Consider the following 16,753-nt stretch of genomic DNA (forward strand, 5'->3'; position numbering starts at 1 on the left):
TTGTGCAACTAGCACAAATGAATCCCAAGCAGCAAGTTCAAGTGGGTTAAGTTTGTCTCTGAATGTGGCATCACGCATCAAATTGCGGATTTGGGGACCAACAAAAATGTCTGCTTTCTGTTTAGCATCGGTTGCATAACTTTTCCAAATTTGTCCTTCAGACACTGAAAACCCATACCATCACGATCCATTGCAATGACAACGTTTTTCATTAATGCAAGTTTAATATGACGTGGCGCAAGGTTAACTTTCTGTGGATCAATGAGTGATTTATGCTTCACGTTGTACTGGCCAACAGTGTGTTTAGGTCTGGGTGGGCATTCTTTCACTTTGTAATGGTTGCAGTCATCACAGCTGTTCCACAGGCGCAGAAAGCCTCCAGAGTCCAAAGCCCACAGAGTGCCACCACCTTCAGGTCACCACAAACGTTCCACTTGTGTTCTTAATAGGTAATCAATTTTAAAATGACCTCAATGGATTCGTATGTCTCTTTCATTCCCTTGGCATGTGCAAGAGGAACAGAAGGTTCTTTGTTACCTTAATGCAGCAATACAGTTTTCAAACTTGCTTTGCTCGAGTCAATGAACAATCTCCACTGCTCTGGTATGTATTCACACCCTAACTCCATCATCAGATCACTCACATTGGTACAGAAGCAAATGTCGTTTTGCAGCTTGATATAACCTGCAAACTTTGTGTGACGATCACGAAAGTGTGAAGTTGTCGTTCCTTTTTGTAGCAAATTCCACTCCTTTATTTTGAAGGATAACAGACAGGTCCCTTACTAGATTATCTAAATCTGATTGACTTATAAAATGTGGCTTACCCTCTTCAAATTAGGGTTCATAACATTCATTAACAACAACATCATCTTCCTGTTCCTCATCCAACATGTCACTGTCAGTAATAACAGATGTAGGAGGGACTGGCACTGGGTTCACTGCATCATGTGGCACTGGCTTCAGAGCTGATTCACAATCAGGATAGATGATTTTTGACCTAGTCTCCTTCAAAACTTTGCAATTTTACTTATACAGAAGTAGCAGTCTGAGTGATGGTATTTTATTTCTTTTCCCATTCAACCATTGTGTTAGGCCAACTTAACACACCTGACAGCAGATATGAGGTGCCCAGCTTTTATCCTGATCTCTAATTTTATACCCAAAGTAATACTTGTAAGCAAATCTCACCCTCTTGGTTAATCACATGGGATATGTTTGCACAGATGTAGCAAAAATTGTCCGCCTACTCATCCTTAGCTCAAAACAGACTCACTATGGTCTACCTGTACTACCTAATAAGATGGTTTTGCACTGGAGACAAGCCCTTGGTCCATCTCACCTTATATACCTATTTCTGACACCTCACTGACTTGCCCAGACATGCCCAGCTGCTGCTGGAATATGCATGCCACCAGGGGACATGATTCAGCTGAGGCGGCAGCAGACAAAGTGGTAGCTGCAACTGTTATAATGTTCTTATGTAAAAATATATTGCCCAATTACCGACCATTTGAACAGCTATAGCATGCCTATAACTTAAAATCTTTACGTGATAGGCAAATTCTGATATTAGATTTGGAATCAGCACACTTGATATCATGTAAATCACATGTGGTATTCCCAATAGCAAAATCGTTGTTGTGCAGTGTTTTACTGGTCAGATGTGTTGACTGCCTGCTTCCCCATTACTTGTTGTGGTTCCTCCCACTAGCCTGTACATCCCATGTTAATGCAGGAGCTGATGGAAGAAACCACACCAAGTTGATGGGGAAGCAGGAATTTGAACACCTAGAAGTATATGAATACTTTGAGCAGAACGAAAGTGAAGCAGTGGCTTTCCAGGAAAAAGTGCAAGTAAGCCAATGATGTGCTCATACTTTAACCATTATACATACTTATTTGTAAAAATGATTTGGTTTCTAAAAGTAACCATAGCATAGCAGATGTGACGATTGTATGGCAAATCTGTTGAGTAAAAGATTTGCAATCAGCACTTTAACTTATGGGGTTCCCAGATTTCAGAACAAATATTATCTTAAAGCATACCTAAACTCAACATTTTTACTTTACATAAAAAATAGACAGCCCTTCTAAAGCAAAAATGTTTTTGTTTTTTTTTGTTTTTTTAGCGCAACACCCTTTTTTTTTTTTAAAAAAAAAGACAAAATAAAAAAAGGTGCAGCACCGCCTCTTTAAGTCTTGATCACCGCGCCAATCAAAACTTAGGCTGGGTCTACACAGACATTTTTAAAAGGTTTTTCCAGCGTTTACATTTCAAGTGCCCATTGAAATCTTTGAAAGCATTTTCCCACGTTAACCCCCGTTTTAATTTTTTAAACGTTGCAAGCAACTTTATAAATAACGCTCCTAAACGTGCCATAGAGAAAAAGGTCCTGGTGTAGATTAGCTCATTGGAATTTCAAACATGGGCTTTTAAAGCCTCAGGTTAAACGCTGGGGAAAACGTCCGTGTAGACTAAGCCTTATTGGGAGTGCAGAGCCACCCGGGTTACCTACGTCAGGCATTCCGGGCTCTGGCTGCTTCTTCTGCGTATGCCCTAACCTCAGACATGCACAGAAGGGGCATTTTTTCACCAAGGGGAAAGAGATGGCAATCTTACGAAAGCGCAGTGAGATCGTCTCTCTTTTTTTCTCCCTTGACAGCGGCTACATCACCCGCTCTCGCACCTGCGCAGTGCAAAATCAGGTGACAAAGAAAGAAGAAGACGGATGTGAAGACCGAAGATGGCGGTGCCTGGTGTGAGATCGGCAAATTTTTCTCTTTGAGCAAAAAGGCTCCTTATGCGCATGCCAAGAGCCTCCCGGGATGCCTGACGTAGTGATCCCGGGAGGCTTTGTGCTCTTATTCATTCTCATTGGTTATTCATTAGGGGGCGGTGCTGCACCTTTTTTTTAAAAAAAACAAACAACAGAATTTTTACCTAACATAAACGGTTATCTACCCTTTTATGTTAAGTCAAAACTCTGAGTCTAGGTACGTCTTAAACAAAAAGCCAACCGGAGCCAGGGGGATATAATATGACAACGGATATTGCATTGTTCTGTTGTGAAAAATTATCACTTCCTGGTGAGTTTTGTTTTTTCAGTTTAGCTACACTTTAAGTAAATGCTAACGTGGAACAAATACACATTTTACATTTGCAAAATGGATAAATTAGCCGGGCAGGAAACCTGAACTTCATACTTTGCCCCCACAGGTTACATCAAAGCCCATAGAGCCGGCTTCCTAGCCAAATCAACTAGTGGTCAAAAAATTTAATTGTTAATAAAGATTTAGAATTCGGGAAACCAATGACTCAATTCTTTCCATATGACACATATACAAAGCTGGCTGTGTCAGTCCTATACAGCGTTCAGTATAATGCTGGCTGTGTTTACACAGCACACGACGCTGCCTCAGTTCCTTAACACCCTGCAAAAATACACTCCACTCACAAGTACGTGACACTCGCACCTCCCTCAGCGGTCTGACGTAGGAACGTGATCTACGAGATGACGTCACCAGCATGGCAACTCATACGTCACTTGACAGCTGGTATACACACAAACCGCCTATCTCATACCTGTGCAACCTTTTCCCCGTTATTCCCGGGTAATCTGCTAGCGATTATATAGTTCCGCTGAATAAGAGTCCCGTACAGCAGCGTGTGGCGGATAGCACTGAAGGTAACACGTCTCCCATTCCTGTTAGATCGCATAGACGTCACTCTCCTGCATCTTCATGTATCGGCGGGAAATAGCGAGGGGCGTGTCCTGAGAGCTCGTTCACAGCCAGCCAATCAGGAGCCTCCGCTGTGCTGAAGGAGCGCTGAGTGTTGTGGTCAGAAGGGGGCGCCGGAGGGTGCCGGGCGTCCTGACCAATCGTGTGTGGTGTGTGGTGTGTGGAGGGAGCAGAGGATTGTACAGAGCTGTGTATACTAAGCTCTGTATTTCTGCAGCCATTCTTAGTGTGTGTATGTGGGGTACTGTCCTATAGTAAAGTGTATTTATGGCTCTTTTATGTTTATTTTTGTTAGAATATATTTTTGTTTATCAGATTATTTCCCCTTTGTGTTCCTTTAGGCTAATTTACCCGGCAGTCATTACAGATCTCTCAATGTTTGAACTTTCCATTTGTTTCAATGTGTCTGTGCACCACAGCGCTTTCTTCTTGTTGTAAAAAGAAATCCCAGCTTTTCTTCTGCAGCTCCCTCCATGGCTGTCCTCCTCCTCCGTCTGCCATCGTCTTCCTTCTGCATACATCACACAATTTCTGCAGAGGTAAAGACAGAGTGTGAGCTCCTGGGATACATATGTCACACATCCCAGGAGCTGCGCACACGGGGCTTATTTTTCCTGTAATGGGAATAACAATTCCAATGTCACGCATGCGCAGCAAGATTGGCATTTCCCTCATTTACAGCGGCTACGTCACCCAATCTCGTGTCTGCACAGTGCAAGGTTGGGTGACGTAGGCAGAAGAAGAAAGAAAGCTGACAAAGATGGCGTCACCCAGCACTTCCTCTGAGGACTGGAAAATGAAGCCAAATGGGGAAGTGTGTGTGAAAATCTAAGTACACCCCAATGATTTAATATTTTGTAAAAGGTTTGGCAGCAATAATTCATTAGTAATCATTTTCTGTTTGACTTTACAGGTAGTGCCCGGGTTACACACAAGATAGGGACTGTAGGTTTGTTCCTGAATTGAACTTGTATGTAAGCTCGAACAGATACAATATTTTAATATATGCAATTAGGACAGATGTTTGTCTCAACAGTTTATTAGGCAGTGAGGTGTCGGCTACTGTATAAAATCCTCACTGTGAGTTAATAACAAACAAAGCAGAAAAAAAGTTTATGGTGCCTAGACATTCATTATCTTCTGGAGTAAGCTGTGCTTTGATATGCAAAAAGAAATAGCTTTGTCTGCCCCGTTCAGATCTAGGAGTCGTCTGTATGTTGGGTGTCCTTAACTCAGGGACTACCTTTATCTCCTTTATCTATTTATGTCTCTTCCATTGTTGTGGAGGATTTTTTGCCCCCTCTTCATGACATTGCTTTAGTTTGTTGAGGTTTATGGGCATCTTTTATGTATAGTTCTAACAGTCCCACCTCAGCATTTTGATTGGGTTGAGATCCAGACTTTATTGGGCCATTGCAACACCTTAATTATTATTATTTTTTTTTTTAGCCATTTTGTTGTTGATTGGTGTTCTGTGGTTTATTGCTCTGATTTAATTTTGGCTAAGCTTTATTTGTCCTCATATGGCGTCACATTTCACTCTCAAATACTTTGGTAGACTGAGGCTTTCATGGTTGACTTAATGATTGCAGTATGCTCAGCAAGGTAGCACCTAGGGTCCCAGATTTGATTCTCAGCCAGAACACTTTATGCATGGAGTTCTTATGTTCTACCCATGTTTGCGTGGGTTTTCTCTGGGTACTCCGGTTTCCTTCCACATTCCAAAAAAACATGCAGTTAGGATAATTGGCTTCCCCTCAAAATTGTCCTGAGACTCCATAATGACATATAACTATGGTAGAGACATTAGATTGTGAGCTCCTGTGGGACAGATAGTGGCATGACTATGGACTATGTAAAGCACTGCATAATATGTTGGCGCCATATAAATACTAATATAATATATTATATTAGTATATAATAATATTCTTAAGTCCTATGGCTGATAAACAATCTCAAATCATAACCCCTCTACTACTGTGCTTGACACTTGGTATGAGGTGTTTGTGCTGATATACTATGCTTCACTTTGTTTCATCTAATTGTCCTAGTGTCTTGTGTTCAAATGCAAATTTGGGAACCTGAGCAAATCAACCATGTTCTTTCTATAGGGAAGAAGCTTTCTAATAAGTATTTCGTACTTATAATTTTTTTTTTCATTGTACTGTCACTAACACAACCTAAACATTTAATAAGCTGATGTCTGTACAGTCTATCATGTAGCTCCTAGGATTTTTGCAGTTTCTTTGAGCATTCCATTGTCTGACCTTGGAGTGAATTTGTAGGGATGTCTACTTCAGAGAAGATTAGCAACTGTCTTGAATGTTTTTAACCTATGAATAATCTTTTTCATTTTCTCTAAAATGATGGGCTTTAAATTATCTGTAAATGGTCTTCTAACCCTTTCCAGATTGATGGGCAGCAACAATTGCTTTTCTAGGACTATTGCTGATGACTTTCCTCCTTGACATTGTGTTAACACACACCTGAATGCTTCAGGCCAGCAAACTGGCAAAACCTTTTTGGCCACGGTTTCAGATGATTAGTAAAGTGTATTTTATAAACTGGCTGCAACTTTTCCTCTTATTTTCTAAGTGGTAAGGGTGTACTTAATTTTTCACACGTTGATTTTGATAAATTAATAATGATACTGTGTAATACATGATGTTGTGTTTTTTTTGTTTTTTTTTTTTATCTCATTTTAACACCTGGTACGAGGCAGATTTTTTTATGCAAAACCATAAAATTAAAAAAAAAAAAAAAAAATTGGTGTACTTTCGTTTTTTCATGTTGGGGCGGAATACTTGTAAAAGGAGAATCGCCCCTCACTTCCCTATAGATTAACTTCATATCACCCTAGGTTATGCCCTGAGCCAGTTGACCCCCAAGGCAATCTTTGCTGTCCACGTATGCTGTTACCCAGGGCTGTACTTGGCATGATGCCACTTTCTCTCTAGCTTGCAGTGCATCATATAGAGCAGTGGTCGCCAACTGGTGGTCCGCGAGGAAATTGTTGGGGTCTGCTGCTCTGGCCGATCCACCCCTGTGCGCGGTCAGGAGAAGGACCCCGCTGGGGGGACGCACCGGCCAGAGCTGTGGACTATGTCCCCTGTACAGTTTCTAGGCTCAGGGAAGTGCGCAGGCTGTGTCCCTGGACACAACCTGCCCACTCTCCCATTGCAGGCTCAGATCTACGATGGGAGAGTAGGCTGGGTTGTGTCATAATGATGTCACTCTGGGGGAAGTTTCTCCCTCTTTTACTGACACCCGGCTTCCCATGCATGTGCGGTCGGGAGCTAGTGATTTTAGTGGACGGCGGGACCGAAAAAGGTTGGCGACCACTGATATAGAGGTTAGTGGGGGGACTGGTGGGTCCAGCATCAGATGTGGCTAGGTAAGGGTGACTTCTGGGTGTCTTTTGCAAGCTGTCTAAGTGAAAATTCACCCTGCAAAAGATGACTTTATCTTTGTATAGATATAAATGTCTAAGCACCTACAACTCTGTGGTGGAAATCAAGTGGAGCTTGGAGATTGCTTGAGATGTGAATTTATCATAAACTTGTTCAAGGCCTGTACATACTTATGTGTTCTTGCAGCTTAGTTTTATATTAAAACAATGTACATTACAGTGCAGTTTACACCACATGTGAAAGATCTTTCACATGCTATGATGGACATCATATTGGTGTTGATGTGCATTTTGATGTGTTTTCATTTAATTATGTAAAACATGCATTAGGCAAAAAAATACACCATAAATATGCCAATAAAGGTGGTCACCAAGATTTTCATTTTTACCTGAAAATATGGGAAAATTATTTGATTTAAGGAAAAAAAAATGTGTAACATTCAAAGCAGTGATTAAAAGAGATGCCAATGAAAGGAAAGTAAATATATTTGTGGTGTGAGTTTTTAAAACATTAAAAAATATTTTAGAGGATAATAAAATCACATGGCCTCAGTCTCAATATCTTTTTTTCCCCCTTTTTTGCAAGTGTAAGTGTTTTGTATTTTTGGGTTGGTTATGATGGGTTACTGGGGGCCCTGGGGGCCAATTGCGGCCCATGTTCAGATTTCCACCGGCCCGCAGCCTCTGTCATCACAGGGAATCCCCTACGTCATTATGGTGGGCGTGTGCGACCCGTGCTGATCATGCCCACACTAACCCTGATTAGACTGCATTATTGTTCACCACCAGTAGATGGTGCTGTGTCCTCATGTAAAGTATAACAAACTCACATCTCCAAGGTCACATCGCCATCTACTGGTGTGACCCAAATATAAACTGATCTGCATTTTTGAACGGTATGTTTGATTTTGGTTTATACTCAAGTATACACTTAAGGTGTGAAATGTTTCTTCCCTTAGGTTGGTAGAATTTTTGTTGATTGTGGAGGTGATGTGCAACTGAGAATGTATATGTTCTTATCAAAAATAAAGAAAGAAATCAAAATTTTTTGCACAATATTTATTTTACTACTCCATTTATTTATGCAGCACTTTTCTAACTGCTTCGTATCCCAGTCACACAGCTTCTAGTTGTGATTCTGGAAGTACAATTATTGGCTATTTGAAGTGATGATTTGCCAAACGGAATGAACGCAGTTTGATTTTCATAGGCTAACTAGATCATGTAAATCTGAGGGAAGCAAATAAATTGTTTTGACAAGTTAACTGAAAAAATGACATAGATGTCTAAGAGTAATACATATATGCAAACTAAGCTGTCATGTTTACAAAATGTTTTTTTTTCCCTGCTAAAGGAGAGTGTTGAGCAGAATACACAGCCTGCATGATGTAATCAGAGTTATGTGCTTAAAATGTCTACTTGACACAGCAATTTGTAGCGCCGTTCTGCAAAGGTTGCTATTCTTAGATTGTGCTTGCCACTAGATTTTGAATGCAAGATAATTCTAGGACATGGTACTTGTATTCCCTAGGATAGTATCTCAAGATAATCGTTTTAGGTAAAATATTGGCATGTTTACTTCCCCACTAATTATATCATACTTTACCAGCAAGACATTGATACCATTTATATACAACCAATAAGTGTGTACATCCCTGACAAAATTTCCATAGAAAAATAATCTAGCCTGTTTTAGATCATTAGTTTAATTTAACCTGAGTTATGGATTAATTAGTCTGAATTTTTTATTGATACCTATGAAAAGCGGCCAATATTATCAATATTTTATTTATTTTTGCTGAGGATGATTCCCTTTTATTGCCGGCTTTTAAGCAATAGGAACAATTCACCCTTTGCAGGGGTAATAAGACTTTTAGATTCATTCAAACTTTCACTGGATGGCAAACAGCTACCCCACCATGGCACAAATTTGAAACATGAAGATTGCAATTCCTAAACTGTAGTTCATACTCATTTTGCTGACTGTAACTCAAAGGCGTTCAGGTTATTGTCATGAGTCCCTTAGATCAGTGGTTGCCAACGTTTTCAGACTGGCCGACAACTAAATTTTCCGGCAGCGCCCGCGCATGCGCCTCAGGTGGTGATATCTTTTCCTTACCCTTCTCGGGGGTGCACCGGCCAGAGCCACGGACTACTAAAATTTTCTCGCAGACCACTGTTTGGCCACCACTGCCTTAGATCGTACAGTGTTAATTAACCTACCAATATGTTTTGAGATTTGGTAATTTCCACAAAATCTCAGAGTTTTCAAATTTATACTCTGATTGGCCTTTACAAATACAGATTGCACTCCACATAGAGTTTCTTCTATAAATATGCAGGAATTTTATATATACTTATGAGTCTCATATTTAGAATATGCTTGTGCTTGCTTTATGCCAGATAAAAGGTTTGGTAAACACACACACAAGGCCCTGAGACCATAGTTATGGTTTAGTGTTCCTTTTGAATTTAGATCTCCTGCTTGTTGAGCGGTTTATATACCTGGGAATTACTTTATTATTCATGGTAATCTTTTGGAAAACATTCTAGTGACTCTATTTCTTACTGGTGTACATTACTGGTGATTCTATTTCTAGGACAGGATGACAGGATTCCTATCCTTGTGTTGTGTTCTTTTTCTGTTGTACATGTATATATATGTCTGTTCTTGTTGGAAGTGAAGCCTTTCTGTCTGTCTTATGCTGACCTGGGAAATTGCTATACATGGAGTTACCAGTAATTCTAAATCTAGAATTAAAAATTAAAAGATGGATCCTGGCAGAAATTCTGATTAGCCTAAGAAATTGAACATTTTTTTTTTCACAAGCTACACTAAACCGTTGAATTGACTATTGACAATTGAAGAGTGTTGATTGATATATTATGCATCCTACAATAATTTGTATTCTTTCATAGCAACAGATTTAGGGATTGTATCTACAGCATTTTGTTTTTTTCAAAAGGTTTTGCATTGAACTACAATACACGGTAATAGGGCTACAAACCCTATTTGTAGCAGGCCAGTAGTGGGATCAAATGCATTTGCCATCTACACAGACCCAAAGTCATCAACAACTTGAAAAATGATAGATGTAGGTTACATAGTAGGGCAGTTGTAGAAATAAAATCCATTGGGTTTACCTAATAGACACATAAAATAAAAATCTCCATATGCAGGAGCCTCATCCCACAGCATAATCCAGTTTTCTCCAACAGGGTATAAAAATATCCTTCCCAATCCCCTGAGACAGATACCCTCTAGATCACCAAGCTTTTTATTGTTTCATTTTCAACTCATTTACAAATGTATATTGTATGTTGGCTTTTACAGCATGGTATTGACTGATATCAAGCATTTTATTGCATGGTATAGTATTGTATAGCTAAGTAATGCTATTACTATATCACAAATCTTAAGCAAAAGAAGTCACAGATATATATATATATATGTAATACATTTTTGTATGGTCACTGTAAAATGATGATATGGATGAACTACTTGCTAGTCAGAAGAATGATGTATTTGATGGGGTGGTATTGCATCTGATATTTAAATACATATTGTAAATAGGAGCCATGTGCTTATAATTAAAGAGGTGATAATTGCTATTTTAGCACAAATACCCTTTGTTAGATTCAGTAAATTACTGTAATAGAATCTGTTTTCCTAGCTAATGTTGCTTTTGTTCTTGAAGGGGCCAAAATGGAATCTTCAGGTGACGATCAGTTAAGTTTTGCCTTGTTGGATTCTGCACTGGATATGTTTCCAAACCATTTGGAGTGTCAGCAGGTTCTTGCAGACATTGATGAGAAGCTGAAAGCAAATTCTCTATGGTAATGTATATGTTTTTTTTTGTAATTGTAGTATGAATCACGTGTTTGTTTTACATTTATTGGTGTAAAATTCACCTGCAGTGGTCCCAACAACTTCAAGACAAACCACTCGCAGGTTTAAAAAAAAAAAGTGAAAAACAAGAAGAACAAGCCCACAGTCCACAGTTAATCCCACAGTTCAGGGGTTACTAAGTCCATCAAGATATTTTTTTATACGTGTGGAACATTTATTATGGATAAGTTATATTTTTTGGAATGCTTCTTTAGGTATATCATGTCATCACATATGTATATTTACAATTGATGTACAGGCTAAAAATGAAAGGTAAATATCACTCCCATAGGGGAGAAACGCAGTATGTAGAAGAGTTAGGAGCAGCATCAGTGTAGTTTGAAGCTTGAGCTAAATATGAATAAATCTGTACAAGTCTGCTTATAGTAGGTCGGGCTGATAATGGTTCTGCGTCTGCTGTATGTGTAAAAGGATCCATATTGAAGTTGGTAGGATCTTTGTTTACATATATGTAAAGGTGACTGGTAGCTGCTTTCTGTGAATTTTTTTTTAACTTTAGCTATCTTTATTGTTCAGTGCATCACAGAATAAATTTTATTAGAATTATGTAAAATGTGTCAATGTATTGAATATGGCTTACTGACAAATATGAACAGAGCTTTAGCGGTTAAACCATTACTATAATAAATGCAAAAACATTGGAGAATTTTCATCTGAGAACATATTGAAAGCTACTGCTAGAGACTGTCCTGTCAAATATGCATATAAATCATTTAGGCATTTTTGCAATCTGCGAAGCAGCTATGTCAGTATTTGTTTTCTACAGAGTATAGTTGGTGTTAAGACAAATTACAAAAGTATTGGGTCCTTTAGAAAACCTCAACCTATTCACAGCTCCTAGTTTTTGGCAGACATTGCGATTTTGATGTCAGAGATTAGTTTTTATAGAGGATTCCTAATTGAAGCAGATTTATGTAGGCTACCGGCAGTAAAGCTTATACAATTCCCTGTACTGTAATCTGTTAGGTTTCATTGAATGAGATACTTCACCATGCCTCAATAGAAGCCTTTTTTTTATGGAGTCCCTAGAGCCAAGGTGTACAGATAGAGCATCGTATTTCACAGTCCTGAGAAGAGTTTACACAAGTTAAGAAGATACATGCCAATCTTTTGTCATTCTTAGAACCGCTGCTCACAACTGGGGCTGTCCCGTCCGTAAACTGAATGGGCCACAGGCAGTGAGATATTCTTTTTCATGAAAGTGCTCAGCCATCATGAAAAGGCTGTTTGATAATGAGAAGATATTCGTTTCACTACACTTCATTTTGAACTCACTCATGCTTGGAGATTTCTTGAAAAGGTCTTTTCTTCACCTTTCTCTATAGTGTATTCCAGCCCACCCACCCTTAATTCATTTTCAAGAGGCTATTGATTCATGTTAAAATTGGTCATCCTCAATGAAAATTTGTATGGGTTTTATTGTTTATTTTGCAAGCTGCTGAACACACACACGGGGAAAACCAAAATCAGATTTTATTTGTAGGAACACGGGTAAGTGCAAGTTCATATGATGTCTCTTCTAAATTGCTATTGCTGCTTTTTACTAGCACTAAAATATTTGCTAAACCAGGGGTTTTATTTATAAAGCAGTGACTTTGAGATTCATCAAACATTCTCAGATGAACAAGTTATATCATTTAAAATTTAAATGAAGTACATCAGGAAAATACAGCTGTGGTAAATGTATATTAAATGTCCCTTTCACCTCTTTATAAATATAGACGAAGTGGTTCATGACATTTGCTCCACACTCTTTTAATGTTTGTTTATACCAAGCATGTTTTCATCTGCTTTTATGATCATAAAATATATTCTTTAATATATTTTCCTTTATATTTCATTTATATTGTTATTTTTTTTTTCTGATTCTGAATTGTAATGGCAGACATATCAGCAAACAATTGTATATTTTGATATTGCTTCGGAGGGCATTTTCCTCGCCATCGCCATTATCTTTTCTTTAATGTGGAAAAAGTATATACGTACCAGCACATCTCTTGGGATGGCCGTATCCAAGAACTTGGGTTTGGGTATTCTGTGCACCCTGTCAATTGTGAGTTCTAAGTCAGTTGCCGCGGGCAACGATCCTCCAGATCAGCTACTTTAGACCTAAGCCAGTTTAACTCATTTGCAGTTTCTTGGTGAGCATCTACTAGATCATTATGGGCTTGAGAAAACTCCCCCATCTTGGTTTCCACATGCAATATGCGCTTCCCAAAGTTATTCAGGGTGTTGCCAAATTTGCCCACCATTGAGTTCATATCTTGCTCAGATTCCTCCACCTGGAAACTTTCTGGGTCTTTCCTAATTATCGGGCCTATCACTAAGGGAGCATTCCCGGTCTCGCCTACAGCAATACACGGCTCCAGACATACCTCACTCTGGAGAGCAGAAGACGCTGATTGTGATGCTGCAGGGCAAGGAGAATCGTCCAAGTTGCCTTTTGGATTACTAGTAGCAGCGGGACTTTGCTGTGGAGGAGATTCGCGAGAAGTGTGGACCTGTGGTGAAGCTGGAGGAGTAGCCGCGACTCCACCTTAGGAGTCGCGGGAATGCTGAGGCCGAAAATAGTAGGAGAGCTTCTGAGGCTCGGCTTTCCCTTTCCTCCGTTTGGTCATAATGTTGCTGTTAAGCAGTAATCCAGGGTTGTGTCAAAGCAGAGGGAGGACCGGAATTGCTTCTGCACTCATCATCACTTCAGCCTAGTCAGACACGGAGCTCTTCTCCTACCCAGCCATCTTAAACGCCGGCCAGACACACCCCCTGTTTATTTTATTACTTTAATTTATTTAATTACTAAACACCAATACATTTTACTGTGTAATGTACCTTTAGCAAAATATTGTTTTCTAATATGCAATACAGAAATGTTTATGAATAAAATATTATGTCTAAAATAACTTTAAACACAAATACATTCATTTGGTGAGTTGTAATGTCATTTACCTACAGGAAGTTTATTCTGTATTTGAACAGAAACTTTAACCACGTTAAAGCTTAAGCTTTGGCTACCCCCTTTGGACCATATTGTTTATTCTTGCTACTTCTTTCAGTAGTGCTTTTAAAAAAGTTCACATAAAAAGTAAACATTTATTACATTGCACTCATTTTTTACTAAAATACATAGTACATTCACATGCTGTAAGGCTACGTACCCACGTCAGATTATTCTCGTCCGATAATTCCTTCAGGGCTAGTATTGGACGAGAATGTAGCGTGTGTACAGTGCTCGTCCGGCGTCGTTCAATGATCTGTCCTGGTGGGAGAATAGACGATCGTAATACAAGTGAAGGGGAGAGAGTGCAGCGGGTGCCTCACCATGTTCCATCTTTTGTTCTTTTTTTTCACTACTTTAATGGCTACGTACACACATTCAATAATTCTCGTTGGAAAGGATTGTGAAAAATCCTTTCCAACGAGAATTATTGAACATGTGTATGTAGCCTATGTTGTTACATATACCATATTCAGTTGTGTAATTATTTGTTTATCTGCAGTCTAGCTCTAGGAAAGACTCTGCCAATAAAGTAGTGAAGAAAAAAAAAACATTAAAGTATTATACTTTTGTGTGCATTAATAATATTTATTTTTTTCTGTCAGTATTGAAGAATGTCTGCAAAAGCTGTGTTTAGAAGCAAATGAAAAGTCCGGTACTCAACTGCAGAACAATGTGGACTACCTGAAGTGGCTGAAAAATCACAATGTATCCTGCACATTGTCTGATATTCCTCTCTCAGATGTCATGGCGTTTCTTCAGACTGTGGTAAGAAATATAAATATATATCTATGTATGTATGTAATAATTTTAGTGACAGAAAAAATGTGGTCTTTACAGTGATTCTTAACCCACTCAATGTATAACTGAGGAATGTAGTTGTAGTTTTATTAGATTGGTCTTTTTCTTCTTCTTCTTCTAGAAACATTCAGAAATAAAGTTTCTGAAACTAGGAAAGCGACCTATCTAACAATAATGGCTTTGCACACATGTAACTTAATTTGGATTGTATGTCACCTGAAATTAATCGGGAAACACAGTAGATGTTTAAAACCAAATTAAACCTAAAATCAACCAAGCAAACAACTAAAGCAACCTTGATTAATTTATCATTTATGAATGATCAAAAAAAGGATGAACTTTGGAACTGAACTTGTATTCCGAATTGTATACCCAATTTGTAGTTGTGCCTGCCTGCCTGTAGCTGCACAGTATTCCACCAAGACTTCCACCTGACTTTGTGCTTTAGTTTTCTGATAGACTGAGATCAGACAATTGCTTACTACTTCCTGTAAAATACAAGTCCTGCCTCCAAATATAGATATGTGGTTTCCATTGCAATATAAAAAGCTAAGAAATGTATTTTGGAATCAATTGTTACTTTTGTATGTTTGTATCTAGGTGTCACCTGGTCACACTTTTACTTTACACGCATCTTTTACTTTTGAAACAGATATTCTGTCCATCCCCTTTCTTTTATGAAGTTTTGGATTCACTTAAGAATTTGATTCTAATAGCAATTTGCCTTTTTTCCCCAATTTTCAGTTTAGTTGGATGAGTACATTGGATAAAACAGTGCTTTCATACTTTTTCTACAGCTTCAATATGTGATATTATACAAGTCCTAATGACGGCAAAATTGTTTTCTGAGCTGTCCAAACTCTTATCACAGTTTATTTATGCTGGTGTTTGCTAAGGTATATTTGTGGTCTCTATTTAGGTTCATGTTACTGTTTTTGCTAAGCTGGAATTGATGACAGATCTAGTGAGCAATATTACAGTGCATGTTCTGTCAGTCTAAACCTTTTGGCTACATAATTAGAAATGTTTAATGCATTTTCTGATCAAATAAAATGTATATATAAATGCTATTTTTGCATTTAGTGCAAAATGAAAGTTAATGGTGCATGTTGGTGGAATTAATTGCACAATTATTTGTCTTTGGGCTTTTGGAAGTGAAACCATTCAGCTATATTCATCGTGTTTTTGCACATTTTCCAAAAATCCAACAAAGTTGTCAGACTTCCCTGGGCTGTGTAAGATGGTATGTACTTTAGGTTCACTTAACAAACTATCAGTCATGGGTGTAGTGATTGTTTACGTTAATGAAATTAGGAAAACATTGTCCCAAAGTTAGAACATTTGTATTATGGCGAAAACAAGACCATAAATAAGTTTTCCAGGAAAATATTGAACATTTTCAGAAATACCAGACATTGAACTAGATAAAACAGGTTTTCATTGATGCTAAATATGTAGGTGCTTAGTTGTTGCTTTTACTTTAACATCTAGTCTGTATTGGAATGGTGGAATGGGGAAGTTCTAAGACTTTAAATCAGCTCACACATTCTTGTGAAAGTTTATTGATAACTACACAGTTTGTAAGTATACTTTATCTGTGGTTGTTACTGTGCTAAAACAGTAGATGGTACCCAATAGCTTTCTTGAAGTAACTTCTGTACCGCCTCTATGGCCTACAGCCTCCTGACTATATTAAACATCCTGCTGTGCTGCTTATAAAGCTGCTTCCCACCAGTGCTGGAGGGAGTTCTTGGGAAATAGGCTTTTCATTCCTGAAGAAGTTTCCCAAAGGTTCCTTGAGTTAATTTTTTTTTTTTTTTTTTTTTTTTTTTTTTTTTTTTTTTTTTTTTTGTTAATAAACCTAACTCATTGGTTATCAGGCTATTTTGCCATTT

At 38.4% G+C, this 16,753-nt stretch overlaps 2 protein-coding genes across 5 annotated transcripts in view; one reads left to right on the top strand and one right to left on the bottom strand.

The window, feature by feature from the left end:
• SLF1 (SMC5-SMC6 complex localization factor 1) overlaps positions 1-3,762 on the bottom strand; it is a 65,052-nt gene extending 61,290 nt beyond the window's left edge. For 2 of the 3 annotated variants that reach the window (XM_072416154.1, XM_072416153.1), the window contains exon 1: positions 3,586-3,762. In XM_072416154.1, the coding sequence (XP_072272255.1) occupies positions 3,586-3,720 (135 nt within the window). In that variant the 5' untranslated portion in view covers positions 3,721-3,762. Of the gene's footprint in view, positions 1-3,457; positions 3,492-3,585 lie in introns of those variants that run through there. The other variant, XM_072416155.1, reaches the window with a different exon arrangement.
• The window catches only part of KIAA0825 (KIAA0825 ortholog), a 224,331-nt gene continuing 211,120 nt past the window's right edge, over positions 3,543-16,753 (top strand). Inside the window, exons 1-3 of one of the 2 annotated variants that reach the window (XM_072416151.1) lie at positions 3,543-3,688; positions 10,851-10,989; positions 14,663-14,825. In XM_072416151.1, the coding sequence (XP_072272252.1) occupies positions 10,859-10,989; positions 14,663-14,825 (294 nt within the window). In that variant the 5' untranslated portion in view covers positions 3,543-3,688; positions 10,851-10,858. Of the gene's footprint in view, positions 3,689-3,914; positions 6,341-10,850; positions 10,990-14,662; positions 14,826-16,753 lie in introns of those variants that run through there. The other variant, XM_072416152.1, reaches the window with a different exon arrangement.

Source organism: Pyxicephalus adspersus, chromosome 6 (genome assembly GCF_032062135.1).
Source record: "Pyxicephalus adspersus chromosome 6, UCB_Pads_2.0, whole genome shotgun sequence".
Taxonomy (NCBI): Eukaryota; Metazoa; Chordata; class Amphibia; order Anura; family Pyxicephalidae; genus Pyxicephalus; species Pyxicephalus adspersus.